Source organism: Carettochelys insculpta, chromosome 1 (assembly GCF_033958435.1).
Source record: "Carettochelys insculpta isolate YL-2023 chromosome 1, ASM3395843v1, whole genome shotgun sequence".
NCBI classification, from domain to species: Eukaryota; Metazoa; Chordata; order Testudines; family Carettochelyidae; genus Carettochelys; species Carettochelys insculpta.
In genome coordinates, this window is record NC_134137.1 from 353349443 (window position 1) to 353366925 (window position 17483).

General features: G+C 44.4%; 1 protein-coding gene across 1 annotated transcript in view; it reads right to left on the reverse strand.

Annotated features, from left to right (window-relative positions):
- The window catches only part of CDHR3 (cadherin related family member 3), a 67746-nt gene that overhangs the window by 9721 nt on the left and 40542 nt on the right, over positions 1–17483 (reverse strand). The window contains exons 12-15 of the mRNA XM_074984148.1: positions 11054–11280; positions 9388–9559; positions 7058–7302; positions 3290–3471 (exon numbers count right to left, since the gene is read on the reverse strand). Coding sequence (XP_074840249.1) covers positions 3290–3471; positions 7058–7302; positions 9388–9559; positions 11054–11280 — 826 coding nt within the window. The remainder of the gene's footprint in view (positions 1–3289; positions 3472–7057; positions 7303–9387; positions 9560–11053; positions 11281–17483) is intronic.

Consider the following 17483-nt stretch of genomic DNA (forward strand, 5'->3'; position numbering starts at 1 on the left):
TTCTGCTCTGCTTGGTCATAGCTGAAGTCTCTTGAGATGGAGTAACATTTGTGCCTAGACTGCAAAGAGCTAAAAGTTACTAAGTGGGGTGACCACCCATCCTGTATTGCGCTGGATGGTCCCATGTTTGGGAAGCCAAAAAGGCGTCCCTACTTATTTTTTAAAAGGGACAAATTGTCCCATATGTAGGCCCTCAGGGGCTGGGAGTGGAGGTGGGAGCATCCGTGGCCACCACTTAATCAAGGCTCAGGGGCCAGGAGCTCCCACGGCCACTGCTTTCCCATGGCTCCCGGGGGTGGGGGGGAAGGCTGGCAGCTGCTGCTTTCCAGTGGCTGGCGGTGGGGTTCCAGCTCTCCAGGGCTTGGTGCAGCCAGGAGGAGCTGCCCCTCCCCCCCCATATATGGTTGCCCTATTAGTAAGAGATTGAAGTGCAGACGTCACAGAAGAGAGGTAGGTGGCAGCAGAAGGCAAATGACATTCATCTGATGAATGAGGCTGGTGAGGCAGAGAGGTGAAATGAGGTGCCATCAGGGCAGTAGTAGAGTCCTGATGACAACCAGTAGGGTAGCCAGTAAAGTGGTGTGGCTATAGCAGTGAACAGGAGGCCAGCGTGGTGGTGGGGGAGAGGCCTGAGGAGCAGCCAATTGAGCATCTGGTGGAAAAGTGTGGCAAGAACACTGAGCAGGTAGCCAGCAGCAATGAGCAGGCCGCTCATAGGAGTGACCAGTGAGCAGCCAGCACAGTGGCTTGGCAGAGGGGGGCAGCAAGCAAGTGCCTGAGTAGCTGAGTGAATAAGGTGCCTCTTTGCCCATCTGAGGGAAGGGTGAGGAGGTGGACTTTGCAGATGCACTGCTGAACTCTGGGTCTGCACTGACCAAGGACAGCAATTGCGAGTGGGGTGCAAAGAAGGATCAACCACATAAGAGACTTTGGGGGGTTGCTGGACTTGAGAACCTGAGGCAAAAAGGACACCACCCACCCTACCTGGGTGGGTCTTTTACTTATGGCTTACATCTATGAACCCTGTTTGTGGTGTTCTCTCAAATTAATGTTGAGTTATTCCTCTTTTTACTAAAAACTAGCAGGGCCCACTCCTTTGTGGCAGCTACAGCCGAAGCACTTATTTGCACAGGTAGAATTGGTTGTTTCTAATATATAAGCCAATTTATATCCTGTTGGTTTTTCAATCAAATGGGAAAATCGCCCAAATCCAGAGGCTCCCAACCTTTTTGAGACCGTGACTCATTCTGACAATTCTGTAAGACTTTGCGACCCAAGCAATTCAAAACTGGGAGGAAGGTCGTCCCCTGGGAAATTTTCTTTTTGTAAATCTTGATTTGCACCCCACCACCATGCCAAGGCTTAAACTCTTTGCAGCCCCAAAACGCACCCTCATCTACCTCACATGAGTACAGCTGCTGCCCCCAGCAACTCCTTCGCTGGGCTGCTGCTGCCTCCTCCAGGCAGCTCTCCGAGCACTCCAACTCCTTTCCCCCACCTGCAGTATGGGCAGTTCCCTGCCCTGCCGCACTGAAATGGGACTCAGTTTAATTGGTATAATGGCCGGATCCCTCTTGCCAGCCATTAAACCAATTAAACTGAGTTCCATTTCAGTGCAGCAGGGCAGAGACATGGAGCTGGATGAGTGAGCAGCGGCAGTGGTGGGAGCTGCAAATGGCTCCTTAAAGAAAGCCACATGTGGCTCAGAGCCACCCAGCTGGCAACGCTTAGAAAATCTAATGGCAACCCATGTTTGGGTTCTGACCCATAGGTTAGGAAATCCCTGCACTAGTCTTTGGCTTCTTCTTTGGGTATGGAGATGCATTAAGGAGCTGATTTAAGGAAAAAAACCTTCAGCCTTCTGGTCAGATTATAGAAGGTCATGTCATCGGATAAAACTAACTGGTGAGACACAGAGCCAGGGCAGCGTTTGCATGGGAGCAGCTCCCCTGCCCACCTCTCTGTGCCGAGGGAGGGAGGTTACGAAGAAAAGGAAGAAAGAAGCCCCAGGGCTGAGGCAGTAGCTGCTGGAAAGGAACTGCTCCCCTTCCCACACCTCCCTCCTGCAGTGCCTGTGCTGTATACACTGGTGACATAAATGGCTTTCATCTTTAATTTAAAAATGCAGTAATGTCACAAACCCAAGTGAGGGCCTGTCCATGCCACTGCTGCCACTGCCAATGCTACTCCAGCCACACTACTATTTTTAGCATGTTAACTCCATGGGAGCTAGTTTGTATGTCCAGGAGCTGGGAATCATCTCTGCTGGGGGGGTGTCATTTAATAAGTGGTGTATTTATTCTTTAGAAGTAGTGAAAGAATGAAAAAAGTACATACCTGGTTTGGTTATCCTGTAAGAAAAATATAAAATTATCAATATAGTTAATAAATGCGATACCTATGTCTCCAAAATCACATTCTAGTTCTAGCCATGACAAATCTGGTCTCTTCTCATTTGACACAGGGGATATTTCTTTGCGTTACAGCTTTTTTGGTTTGTTTAGTTTGTGCATGTGTATCTGGCTGTGCCTCAGCATTACTAACTACTGCTACTGAGCTACCACCAGCAGCAAAACATTATTGTTCTTGAGACTTCCAAAGGGTTGTTTTTATATTTATATAAAATTATGTATATATAATTTTAAACTAACCAGTAACAGGGGAATTATGCCGCCCCAAAATTACACTCGCCAGCCAATTCTAGGGATGAGATAAGACTTTTTTAAAACATTTGAAGGTTTAAAATATGACCTGAAAATATCAGGATTGTTTTTAATGTGAAATCATAAGTCTTTATGAATCATTGGTCACAATTAATAAATAATAACAATCCCCAGATTAAATTCCACCATATTTGCCACAAATTGCTAAAATGCTTGCACACACCCCTTGAATAATAGCAATAACTTGAAGTTCATATGTGATCTTTCATTCTGGAAGATCTTGGCACAACTGGCCTATGATCCTTTTGGTGGTAACAGTAGTTACTATTTTTGCCAGTGATGTTCAGCTAAAGCATTTGACTAAACTGGGTATCAGTAAATTCACCAAGAGTTTCTATGTCATTTGATTTGATTTATCTTTTTACGGACTCAACATCCTAGTCCAACAATTAGCAATGTTTATTATAGCAGGCGACATATTGCTCTAAAATATTTAAACTATAAATTCGATTAACTCCCAGAGCTTCAAGTTTGTCTTTATAAGCAGCAGGTACTTCTCAATTTTAATAAGAATCACAAGTTTCCTTGAGAAATAAAGAGTTGTTTGTTTGTTTTTAATTACTTACAGTGGTCTCTTATCCTCTTTGGGTTTTGGTGCACAGTAGGTACGGATATATTTTGCCAGCAGGAAGGCTAGGTATCCAAGCAGGCCAAGAAGTAGCATGCTGCCAACAGAAATGATGAATGGCACATACCAAGCTGATTCAGAATAAACATTTTCTGTTCTGGTCAGAAGTGTAATGGGAGGCTTGAGGGGAGAAAAAGAAAATTGTATTAAATGCTGCAAACATTAAATTTTGTTGACCCCTGGTATTGAAAGTATGTTCGTGATTGTGTTCCTGTGTTTTATTTCAAACATGCATGCAGTGGTGGTGGTTAAAACCTTTGGATTGCCTTAGGGCAGTTGTCTCCAATCTTGTTACATCCAAGATTATGTTTTGAATTTAAAGGCAACTCAGGATATAGCCAGCCCCTTCCCAGAGGCCCCACCCCTTTCCCAAAGCTAGGCCCCTCAATTCCTCCCCATCTGTCATTCCCTCTTGTCTGTCCAGGGCATAGTGATGGGGAGCAGCAGAGGGTGAGGGTTGCAGGCTGTGGGGGAGATTTGGGTGCAGGAGGGAGCTCCAGACCAGGGCCGGGCGTTAGAGTGCAAGCTCTGGGATGGAGTTTGCCCCAGCCTGGAGACCTCTCCTGCACCCAAACTCCACCCCAGAGCTGTGGCCAAGAAACATCGACCACAGATGGCTCCTGGCTGGTGACACAGTGGGGCTCAAGTAGGCTGTGTGTGCCTGGCCTCGTGCTGCTAGCTGGCTGCGTGCCAGCACATCTCTGCATATGGCCCCTGGGCAGGGGATCTCCATGTGCTGCACTTCTGCCCATGCCCACAAGTGCCACCCCTATTCGCTGGTCCCCAGCCAACGGAAGCTGCTTAGACAGTGATGGGGCAGCACGATCCCTTCCCAGTGGCTGCAGAGATGCTGCCCTCAGCCAACCTGCTGCACCACAGAGGCAGCCTACCTGAAGACTGCAGCTGACTGGCAGAGGCTCCAGATCTACCAGTCCATCATGATTGATGGGTTGGTGCCCACTCGTCCTCCTCATTGTCATCATCAACAACCACGGGTTCAGCACCTGTTGGTGTCTGACGCCTCTCTCACTATTTCCTTCCATCTGTGGTTTGCACTGCACTCGGGAAATGTGACTGAAGTGGCGCTGGTGTATCCAAGCGAGCTCTGACGTTAGCTCAAGTACAGATTCCGGTGTGGTTGCAGCAGCAGGAATCAGAGGTGACTGGCGCAGGGATCAGAGCCCCCGCTCTCTGCTGTGCTCTGCCCTCACCCACCCTCCTGCTGCCCCTGCTCACCTCTTCCATGGAAGCACTGCACCACTTCTGGTGTGTGTGGGGCAGTGTCATCCCCCCCACCCAGCCAGCCAGCCCCAAAGCCGTGCGGTGATAAGGGCAAGCTGGGATGCTCGTGCTCCTTTCAGGCCCCGTTGCCCCAAGGGAGGCGGGAACTGCCTCACATTGAGGGTGAGTTTAGAGGGAAAGGCAACGCCAGGGTAGGAGGTGCATGGGGCCCCTGTGCATCTCCCCGTGTCAGCTATGGCAGAGATGTGGCACAGACATTTAAGTATATACCCTGAGCTCTTTGTAGGGGGACCAAGTGTCTGGTTTTTGACCAAACTCCCTGTCAAGAAGGCACCTGCCCAGCCTGGTAAATGTGACAGATGGTGGGGGACAGTGAGAGATGGAGTGGACGGGGCCTCAGAAGGGGTGGGGCAAGGGTGCTGAGCTTTGTTCCACCAAAAAGTTGACTATAATCATCCTGGGCAGGATAGTACACAGGAAGGTAGCCCATCTTGGACCACTGCCCCTGCCGTTCTCCACTGCTGCTGTTCACTTGCCCTGGGTTGGCTCTAGCTGGATCAACACTAGCTCAGGTTTTACCTAGGTTGCAATCACACCTCCTGACTGCAGTGAAGACATACCCTTAGACAGCAAGAAGATTCTACCTTGTTATCTAAGCACATGGAGGTATAGGAAATACTGTTTAGTACTGAGGTAATAATTTCTAGATATTTAAGTCAAAACTAGGAGGCTTTAAAGCACTATGATTGTATGCAGTTTAATGCCAGCATAGTAATAATACAGCTCCCTCTAGGAAACTTAGCTGACCCTAGAGGAATCAGGAATAATGGATAAAAATAAAAGAAACTCCAAATTCTCATGTGACATTCCTTGGCCTTACAAATGAGCCTGAAACACAAAGTACTGAGCTGTTATTGGATCTCCCACCAAAACGAGAGGTATTCAGAGACACAGTTTTGATTTGGCCCATTGTTAAGAAGTTAACGGTTCCATCGTTAGAGTTGTATTTTGAAAACAACTTTCCATGAGGCATAAGTTCTTGATTTTTTTTCTCTGTTGTGATATCCTTTCTGTGTGAAATTTCACACAATATTCATTTTCATTGTCTTTGAATTTCCTATATAGTTTTTAAATTGGTCTTTGCACTAAATTTATCAGGATTTCTGCCTATTTCTTGTTGTCATATCAGTTAAAAAATGTTGAGTATGCAAACAAAAATTGGCCAATACATGATTCTTGAGTAGACATAATACATTGTATATTTATTGGAAGAAAATGTTTAAGGTAATTTGTTCCCATTATTGTTCATCACAAAGCTTATCAGCCACCATTAAATATTCCAAAACACTCACCAGCTACTGCATTCTTTCAATGTGGACACCATTTCCCACTATTCTTGATGGGACTGAGAACATAGTTTGCCCTAAGTCAGAATGATCATTTTCCTGAGATACCTGGCAGGAATGAGGATTTGCAGTTGTGCTTGCCCAGGCTCCAGGCAACCTCCTAATACGACTGAGCCATAGCAGAGCTGTACAATAGCTCTCTGGCTTCACCAAACTATAATCCTAAATGTCCACCATTAATAATGTTGGGAGTCAGTGAAGTAGTGCAATTTTGTATCTCACACATTTCTTTGCAACGTTGTGTGGTTTGAGACCCAAGAAAACACTGGAAGAGGGTGAGTGGGACGTGCTACAGTCATTGGGTATAATAGCCGAGTGACTCAAGCGATGGAGAAATACATCTTCCTGCTGACTGACAGCTAGTTTTACGCTGCCTCTTTCAGTCATCACACACGGGGATTAATTTGTATTCTGTCGTTAGTGTGTGAGTCCACCAAAGCAGTGCATAGCTAGGAACCAAAAATCAGCTTCTGAGAAATGTGTGAATTACTGGTAACCTTTGTGTGAGACATCAACTCCTGCCCTTTCCTTATCGATACAGCTGCCAAAGACTAACTTGTCAACTGTACGCTCTGCGCGTGAGTCTCCGTGCCAGTCTCCACATGCAGCCTCCGCTGCTCAAGTAGGACCTACTTGATTTCCTAGGCTGGGGTTGGGATGCTGAGCATGTTGCACAATGGGGTATTTTAATCAATTAAGTTATTATTGCTTGATTTTTTGATAAGAAGATAGGCTGTCTGGGATGCCTTCTTTTATTGGCTCTCCTCTTAGGGGATGGCAGGGTACCTTGGGGTAGATGCCCTTTTTAAAGAAAGGGAAATAAAAAATAAACACGATGGGTTTGTATATGGGTCCAATCCTGCAAGACATCTCAGCTCCTTATCTCCCATTGACTTCACTGGAAGAAGAAGATGCTTATCGTTACACAGGATTGTACCTACAGTAATTCTTGTGGTCTTTTGAGTGCACTTACCTTCAGTTTTTTATTATCCCACACAGCCCCACCCATGCAACAGCCATAGAATTAAGTTGAAAATTCAGAATTTCAGTGAACTTACTGTAGTCGTGACAGTGGTAGTTGGCTTTGGAATAACTTTGATGCTTAATGTCACTGTTCCAGTTTTGATGAGGGCTGTAGCTCTGTTTGAACTTGACAGCAAATTGTCATCCGTTATGTAGACACGCAGTCTGTAGTCCCAGATTGTATCCAAACCACTGTCATAATCAAATCTAGATGCAAGAATCAACTGAGAGATGTTGGAGCCAGAACTTGGTGAAAAGGTGAAATGGTTATTCATATTACCTACAAGTAGAAGTGGAAAAATGAAACCCACTAAAATCGATGCACAAAACAAGGGGAAAAGGGCCACTCGTTTCATTTGTTCCTGCAACATATTTCACTGTACAGCGCTGCCTTCCGAAACTGTTGAAAGGGATGACGTGCTCTCACAGCCTTAGTGTGCCACACACACTGACAGGATACTGTATGTACCACAGCTGGAAGTGTTGAAGGTAGGCGATGAGCACCTACAGGTAGACACAGCTGAGATCAGATTGCAGAAGGGCTAATGATAAGCGCTGTTGCAGGAGACCCTCATGACCCCTGAATTATTTGGTCTTTAGAACTCTGTGTGAAGTCCTGTGCTACACCTCCACTAGACACAGCACAGAACTCACAGCCTGGGATGGGGGTTAAGGTGGCTTTTCCTTCCCCGTGCTGAGCTGGTCTGGCTCATTAGAGTAATTTAGGGCTTGCCCACTCTTAAAGCACTACAGCAGCACAACTGTGCCACCAGAGTGCTTCAGTGTGGACACTCCCATCACTAACAGGAGGGATACTGCTGACAGCATTGCTAATCCACCACCCCAAGAGGCAGTGGCTAGATCAAGAGAAGAATTCTTCTACCCACCTGGCACTGTCAACATGGGGACTTAGGTTGTCCTAACTGCACCACTCTGGTGTGTGGATTTTTCACGCCTCTGAGTGACCTGGTTATCTGATGTAATTATCTAGTGAAGCTCAGGCCCTATACAGCATCCCCATGGCTGAGTTATGGTCACAGCACTGCCTTGTGGCTGCAGAGCCAACACCTGACATCCCTCTCTTGCTCCCACTTTCAGCCCCAGCATGTCTGCTCAGCAGTTAGCCCTGCAGTCCTGTCCTTTGTGCCCGTCCCAGGAGACTCCTGCCATGGCCAGGACCAGGGCTTTTAGAAGCCCTTTCTGCTACTCTGGGCACGGTGTGTTGTATAAAGGTCCTGGGGTGAAGCAGAGCCTCTCACTTTCTCTGCTTAAAACGTTTCTCTGTATTCTCTGGTCAGTCATTTCCTCATGCTCAGCTACCGCCTCAGAAGCAGAAGTTTGTCCTAAGTTAAAACGCCCCATTTTACAAAAAGGGAGACAGCACCAAATGTCCTAGCACCTGGCTTATACTTGATTTGCGTCCCCCTTCTTGTGTTCTTAACTCCGTTTGTACTCATTAAAATCATTTGTAAGACGCATGTTTTGCAGAACAGTTTGGAGCAGTGCCCCAAATTCCATTCTGTTACGCTGACAGAAATCTAAAATACTGGAACTCCATTAAGTCCCGTGGGGTTATGCCAGGTTTACCTTTTTATAACTGAAAGTAAAATTTGTCCCCATGTACAAGAGGAATAGCTATCCAGATGACTTTAATGATGTGGAGATGTGGAGAAACTAGAGAAGGTCCAGAAAAGAGCAACAAGAACGATTCAAGGTCTAGAGAATGCGACCTATGAAAAAAGGTTGAAAGAATTGGGCTTGTTTAGTTTGAAAAAGAGAAGATTGACGGGAGATATGATAGCCGTTTTCAGGTATCTAAAAGGGAGTCATAAGGAGGAAGGAGAGAACTTGTTCTTCTTGGCCTCTGAGGATAGAACAAGAAGCAATGGGCTTAAACTGCAGCAAGGGAGGTTTAGGTTGGACATTAGGAAAAAGTTCCTAACTGTCAGGGTGGTCAAACAGTGGAATAAATTGCCAAGGGAGGTTGTGGAATCTCCATCGCTGGAGATATTTAAGAACAGGTTAGATAGATGTCTATCAGGGATGGCTTAGATAGTACTTGGTCCTGCCATTGGGGCAGGGGGCTGGACTCGATGGCCTCTCGAGGTCCCTTCCAGTCCTAGTGTTCTATGATTCTATGACGTCAGCGTGAGTTTTGCCATTCATGTAATTGGATGCTCTAGCTAGGTAATTTTTAAGGTCTTTCCAAAGTGCCTATCTATTCCCATGGTATTAACATTATCAACATTAGCATGTAACACGTACTAGACTTTTTCACAAAATTAAATAGATGTTTTATATCTGATCATTTTCTCTGCACATTAGGCAGGCAACAGTGATAGTCAGAAGTCAACAAGTGCAGTACCTGAATTAATGAAGTACCGGAAAGATCTAGGAGTAGAATCACGATCAACACACTCTAGCCTGAAACCCTCTATGTTGGTCCCAACAGCAAGGTCTACGGGGATTGTCAATGAATAAGTATTAGCTGAACAAACTGGTTCTTCATCATTTACCTCAAGAACATTGATGGTTACCTGAAAGAGAAAGACAGCTGATCAAGTGAGAGTCTTCCACTTTGTGCCAGAATATTACTAGTTGGAAGGATTTGTTCTTCATTCTTTTTATCAACAGTAGTTGAAGAAGAGCAATAAGAAGGGCCCATTAATCTAGTTTTCACCTCAGACATGTTAATGTTCAAGAGATCATGAACTCATGTTTTGACCAATGTTTCCTTAGAACTCCGATTACTTAAGGAAAACTGTGTTCTAAAATGGCACTCTTTTATGTGGGACTTTTGAATTGCCTGAAGTATGTCATACTCTGAGCGGAGAGTAATACCTTTCACTCATTAGATATAGCCATTCACCCAGAATTCTCAAAATGCTTCACAAATATTACGCCTCCTGACACATTTAATAACAATTCAGGGACTGTTCCATGGATGAAGGGAACTCTCTTCTCGTAGGTCAACCATTCACCATGTGGAGATGAGGGAGTGTGAGAAGGTAAGTGTTCTCTTCACCCTCCTTTATTCCTTTACCAAGCAGTTCTTGGCTGAAATGCAGAAATGGGCCCAAAACCTTGGCAATAATGAAAGATGTACCGGCAAAATCCAATGTAATGGAAAAAATGGCATAGAAAGAGATGTTCTCTAATAAAAGAAACAGTTTATGTGCATAGAAGTTTGATATTCTCTGAAACACGTAAGGAAGGAATGAAAGCTTATGTTTATGTTTACAGCAGTACATAGACTACAGGCAATACACATGTAGCCGCAGAGAAAGGTAGGCTGCATCCGTACTTACTAGCATGGTGGGAAGCTACCTGTATCACTGAACGACTCTGGCAGTGGGGAAAGCCTCCAGCTGTTCTTCACTACCAAATCCTTTCACTGCATCAAGGAAAGGCTTTGGAAGGGTGGGGGAAGCAGGGGACTGGTTCTGGCAGAAGAAAAATGCTAGAGCCTTTTCCCATTGCTGCAGCCTTTCACTGTGGTGGGGAGACGCTTCTGCAGCAGGGAGGCAGAGTTAAAATAGTAGGTAAACATAGGAGGCATTGCTTGGGTGCACAGACAGCCATGTAGTGTATATATAAAAGATTTCAGAAGTGCCAGGCATGTACTTCACAGTCTGCACAGCTACTGCATGCCCAGCTAGACTGGGTATAAAGTATCTGGGCTCAACGTGCTGTTGTAAGTGTCAACAAGCCCTTTAAGTTCTCTGTGGATACACGGAAAGCTCTCGTGCTGCCCAATGAAAATATCAAAAAAGAGCAAGCAGCAGATAAAAGTATTTAAAGGAAAAAAGCAATATAAATATACTATTTTTTAAATGCCAGGACTCCCAGCTCCCTCCCACTGTAGTCGTCTCCTTTGTGGAAGTCATTCCTGTGTATAGGGCCTGCCCACAGGCTTAATATCACTTCACCTGGAGCTCAGTGGTGCAAGGGTCTTGGGCTGGCCACGGCCATAGGACAAATTTTGCCTCAAGTGGGAGAGACGTTTACAGAAGTGGTATTGTTTTACTCACTGACACTGTAGCAAGCTTCTCTGTGTCTGAAGCTTGCACTGTGAGAGTGTATGTCGGCTTCGTTTCATAGTCTAATGTAGCTATGATCTTCAAATTTCCTTCACTTGGGTCAATCCAAAATATATTTGTGTAAGAAAGGGTACCTCCTCCCTCTACAATGGAATAGGTGATTCCAGTGAAGGGTAAATCTTTGTCCTTTGCATTCACGTTTCCAATGCTAGATCCCGCTGTGAAGAAAAGCCATGTTAACTCAACATTTACATACAAAACATTTATATAAAATTACATACAACATGAAACATAAGGACTATAAGGTTGCTCATAAGTGAATTTCTTAGTTCAAATAATGTAGACAGATGTAGGTGTAACGCTAATTTAGACCTTGTCTCAACAAGGCATTATTCTAGAATAGTCACTCCACCTGGTGTGGATGTTCTTACTCTTCCAGAATAATGGTCCATTATTCCAAACTAGCTTAACACATTTCCACAGATACTCTTCTGGCATGAGAGTGCCCACCTCAGGAGTTTATGGGGAACAGATGCTGTGCTGGCAGTTCACATGTTGCCTTAGTCTGAATTAATTTCTCAGGATAAACCAGTGGCCAACATTTGTCTTATTTCTTTTTAAAAAGAAAACATGAAAAAGAGAGAAGGGAAGAAATCCGAAAGTTTCCCACGGTTCGCTCTCTGTTTCCCCATATATATGATTTTTTCATCGGCAGTACTAGTGATTTTTTTGCAAGAGTTAATTTCACCTCAAATGTATATTAACCAGCTTCTTATGAATTATTGGTAAACTGAAGTGGGATGGGGAGCTGTAGTCACTGAGGAAATGAGCATTTCATTTGTGTCTCTCCCAGGCTCTGCACTGCTGCAGATCACTAGCTCTTCGTTGGTATGAGAGTCAGAATGCTGGCTTACCCCATTCCTGGCATCCTGTTAGAAGACCACATCTGTATTTTCTCAAAAAAAGTACTGTTTTATAAAGCGGTTTTTCAAGAAAGAGTATTTGAGGGTTTGCACGAACACTTGTTTAACTCCTGTAAGCATTTTTTCAGAATCCAGCAGAGCTGTGTGGTCAACACAGGTATTTATAGTCCCACACATTTGAGATTTATTTAAATGATACCATTACAAGGTCTGAATCACTCAAGTGGGAGGAAGGAAGCATATGCAGGACAGGAAACTCCTTTAGGTTCCCCACATTGTGCCTTCCAAAAAGCAGTGTACGATTCCTAGCCTCATCACTGCACCATGGAACTAACAGGTTTCACAAAAGCAAAGCATTCCTGATCACTGCATGAAGGGAAGTGCTCACAACCAGGCACACTACATGGCCTGTGCCTCCATATCAAGTTTTGCCCTCTTTGATTCCCATCTTGGCATTTTGACTTCTGAGGAAGCTACACTGCCAGGGACTCCTAGCTTGCCGAGCCACACAAAAGCTCTTGTCTGAGGAGACAGGAATTGAACCCACATCTCCTGAGTCCCAGTGTAATGCCTTATCATAAACTACCCTTCTATGTTTTTGCTTGAGAAGCTTGTTTGAATATTGCTGAGTTCAGGCACTTTTAAACCACACAGAGCAGCTATAGTTGGAGACGCACCTTCTCCGTCCCCCCTCAGACTCAGAGGAGCTCAGAACACAGGCCAGGGTTTGGTAGGTATTGCAGGCCCCGTCATATCCTGTAGTTTTGCTGTACGCCTGCCAGACTTTTTTTTCTTCCAAGTGATGACTGTGTGAATGGTTTTTGGTTTTTTTTTAACTGCCTACAGTCATGGCTATCTTGATCTGATATGCGTCCTTGTCAGAGGGTGTACAAACCCCACACTGTCTGGGAGGGAGTTAATGACAGCCTGTGAGCTCAGTCAGCCTCAGCCTTTTAAAATTTACAAAAGGCTTTAAGCCTGAAGGTGGAGCCAAAGGCAAAAAACCCAGCTCAGTAGAGGCTGACAAGAAGAAGGGATGGATCTCTGGTGCTAGGCCCTTGAAGGATGGCCTGGCTACAGCCAAAGGAAACTAAAACGGCTTGGAGGAAGCTTGGGCTGGGACCAAGAGCCTAGCCAGAGACTCCTAGATGTCAGAGCCTCTACACAGAGACCTTTCAATTTGCTTTGTTCCCTGTAATTGATCTGAGTCTTGAGCAGTAGACCGGGCCTTTCTTGAATGATCTACATCTCTTTTTAGTCAGCCACAGCTGAACTAGACTTTCCTCTTTTAATTTGGCATCTTTCACAGCTGTAACCACTCTGGGCTGATGGAGTCCGCAGGCTCTCATTAGCTCCTTCCCAGCCTGGAGCAGCTATTAGTAGAGGACATCCGAAGACAAGATCCTGCTGCATCAGCTCAGCTAGGAGGGGGTAAGCTGCTGATGAGTTACCCTTCTTCTTTACTGTGCATTTCACCAATGGGTCAAATGTGTCTCCACACTGTTAGAAAAGTATCAGAGTTCACAGTCCCAATATATATGAGTAATTTTTTTAAATGATATGTGGCAGCGGGGAGGTAGGGAACCATTACAGCACGTGGTGGAAGAATGGATTTTATAACGACTATATCTTACATGTTAATGCTCAGTTCAGTCACTGAGGCAGTTTTGTCTATGTGAACAGTTTTGTCCATGTGACCTTTTCTTTTATGCTTTCATGTTGGTGTGAAAGGAGGGTGACATCATCAGCAACATCAATGTCCTCTAGCTATTTGAAAAGTGTCCACTGAACGCCCTGTTAATGGCCATCTGTTGTCCTGTTCATAATACAGTCCATTGTGATCTAGGATAGTAAACGTGACAATAGGCGCTCTTGTCACACTCCCAACATTATGCTGAAGGATTCTGTCAAGACACCCTTGTAAACAACTTGGCATGTCGAGGGTTCATATGTTGAATGAATCAAGTCAATAATTTTGGACAGAATGCCATGGTGTTGTGGAAACTGCTGCAACATGTCTCTATCAACACTATCAAAGGCTTTTTCAAAGTCTATGATGGTTATGTACAGAGATGAGTTCCACTCAAGTAACTGCTCTATAATCACTCTGAGAGTACCTGTTTGGTCAGTACAGGATCTCTCACTTCAGAAGCCAGCCTGTTTTTCCCTAAGCTGTCTATCAATTTCTGTCTTCATTCTCTCCAAGAGAATCCTATTGAACGCTTTTCCTGGAATAGACAGTAACATGATGCCCCTCTACTTCTTGCATTCCTTCAGGTTGCCTTTCTTTGGAAGTCCATCAACACCACCATCACACTGGGAGGTGATGACCTGGAAGATGTGAAACAGTTTGCCTACTTGGGGAGTACTATGGGCAGAGATGGAGGAACAGATAAGGACATCCATGCCAGGCTAGGGAAAGCAACAGCTGCTCTCTTGACTCTCCATCCCATATGGAGTTCACAGATAATATCTGCAAAGATGAAACTGCAGATCTTCAACACAAATGTGAAGAGTGTGCTCCGGTACAGATGCAAGACCTGGCATACAAAAAGTCTTCAAATCACAAGCTACAGACATTCATAAACAGATTCCTGAGGTACATCCTTCACATCAAATGGCAAGACTTCATCACAAATAAGGAGCTTTGGAACAGAGCAGGACCAAAACTAATTGATATTGACATTAAGAGAAGAAAGTGGGGATGGCTAGGCCACACTCTCAGAAAACCGTCATCCAGCATAGTCCATCCAACTCTTACATGGAACCCGCAAGGGAAATGCAAAATACGAAAACCTCGGACAACTTGAAGGTCTACTGAGATTGAAGGACAACAACTGGGTACTCCTGGAGTCAGCTAGAAGTTTTATCCCAAGGCAGAGTGAAGTGGAGAAGACTTGTAGATGACCTATGCTCCACGCAGAGTACAAGGGTTTAAGTAATAGTAGTAGTAGTAGTAGTAGAATCATAAAACACTAGACCTGGAAAGGACCTCAAGAGGTCATTAAGTCCAGTCTCCTGCCCTCTTGGCAAGACCAAACACCTTCTAAATCATCCCCGATAGGTGTCTGTCTAACCTGCTCTTAAATATCTCCAGCAACAGAGATTCCACAACCTCCCTTGGTAACTTATTCCAGTGTTTAATCACCCTGATAGTTAGGAAACTTTTCCTAATATCTAATATAAACCTTCCTTGTGCAGTTTAAGACCATTGTTCCTTGTCCTATCCTCAGAGGCCAAGGAGAACAATTTTTCTCCCTCCTCTTTGTAACCCTCCTTGAGGTACTTGAAAACTGCCACCATGACCCCTGTAAGTCTTCTCTTTTCTAAACTAAACAAGCCCAGTTATTTCAGTCTTCCATCATAGCTCATGTTCTCTAGACCTTTAATCATTCTTGTTGCTCTTCTCTGGACTTTTTCCAATTTCTCCACATCTTTCATGACATGTGGTGCTCAGAGCTGGACACAATACTCCAACTGAGGCCTAATCAATGCAGAACAGAGCAGAAGAATGACTTCTTGTATCTTGCTCACAACACTCCTGTCAAAGTATTCCAGAATCCTGTTTGCTTTTTTTGCAGCAGCATCACACTGTTGACTCATATTTAGCTTGTGGTCCACTATGACCTCTAAATCCTTTTTCCACAGTACTCCTTCCTAGACAGTCACTTCCCATTTTATATGTATGAAGCTGATTGTTTCTTCCTAAGTGGAGTACTTTGCATTTGTCCTTATTAAACCTTATCCTGTTTACCTCAGACCATTTCTCCAGTTTGTCCAGATCATTCTGAATTATGAGTCTGTCCTTCAAAGCAGTTGCATCCCTCCCAGCTTGGTATCATCTGAAAACTTAATAAATGTATTCTCTATGCCAAAATCTAAATCGTTGATGAAGATATTGAATGGAACTGGTCTTGAAACAGATCCCAGCGGAATTCCACTTGTTATGCCCTTCCAGCATGACTGCGAACCATTAATAACTACTCTCTGAGAACAGTTATCCAGCCAGTTATGCACCCACCTTATAGTGGCCCCATCTAAATTGTATTTGCTTAGTTTATTGATAAGAAGATCATTCGAGACCATGTCAAATGCCTTACTAAAGTCTAGGTATACCACATGCAGCGCTTCTCCCTTATCCACAAGATATCTTGTCAAAAAAAACTATCAGATTGCTCTGACATGACGTGTTCTTCATACATCCATGCTGGCTGTTACCTATCACCTTATTTTCTTCCAGAGGTTTGCAGATGAATTGTTTAATTGTTTGCTCCATTACCTTTCCCAGCACAGAAGTCAAACTGACTGTTTTGTAGTTTCCTGGGTTGTTCTTTTTTTCCCTTTTTATAAATGGGCACTATGTTTGCCCTTTTCCAGTCTTCTGGAATCTCTCCTGACTTCCAGGACTTTTCAAAGGTGTGAGCTAAAGGCTCAGAAATCTCCTCTATCAGCTCCTTAAGTATTCTAGGGCTGTGTCTACACTACCTCCCTAGTTCAAAGGGAGTGTGGTAAGTAGGGTGTTGGGAGATTATTAATGAAGTGCGGTGGTGCATATGCAGCACTCCATTAAGCTAATTCTCCCCCACAGCAACTTTGAAGTGTTAAATTTTGAGGAGTAAAGGGACTTCGAATTTGCCCAGGCACTTTGAAGTACCAGTGGGTCAGCCGCGGCTACACGCCAGCCAGCACTTCGAAGTTGCCGCGAGGGAGAATTAGCTTAATGAAGTGCTGCATATGTAGCGCAGCACTTCATTAATAATCTCCCGACACCCTACTTACCACGCTCCCTTCAAGGTAGGGAGCTAGTGTAGACACAGCCTAGGAAACATAGCTTATATGTGGGGAGTGCTTTTCATTTTTGCTGCCTCCATTTTTAAGCTTGTTTTAATAACCTCATATAGTAGAAAACTTCCACAGCCAAGAAAAAAAAAAAGAACAAAACTATCCTATGCAAACTAGAGAATACCTGTCCCTTTTTAAATGCCATGAAACTGCCCACAAGAGAATGTAATGTCTACCTTTTACCCCGTCCCCGCCGATGAAACTCCGTTCTTCTCAATTACTATGCACCCAAAGCAAAAAAATGTAAGAAGCCAAAGTTAAGTAAAGCATCAGGAAGGGATATTGGAACTCACAGGTGGAGGGCATGCTACACATAGGAAGAAATCGCACTGCTCATAAAACAGAGAAGCTATTTAGGAATAACTGCAGAACAAAAGGTGCAGTTATAGCAGAAAAGCTGGAAGGTCCTCGGGGCAGTGGGTGGTCTCAGAGGAGGCTGAAGCAGACCATGTAAAATAGGAGCAGCAAACAGTCAAACATTGTGAGTGGAAAAAACTGATGCTTAAAAGTTTTTTGCAAAATAAATAGATAAATAAAATAAAATTATCCTTCAGATTTTTGCTGTTGCAAAATGAGTTTCTTTTCTGCAAATGTGTTTTCTCCCACCCTCAAGTGAGTATCAGTCTAACTCTGTTTCCTGTCGTATACTACTCTGC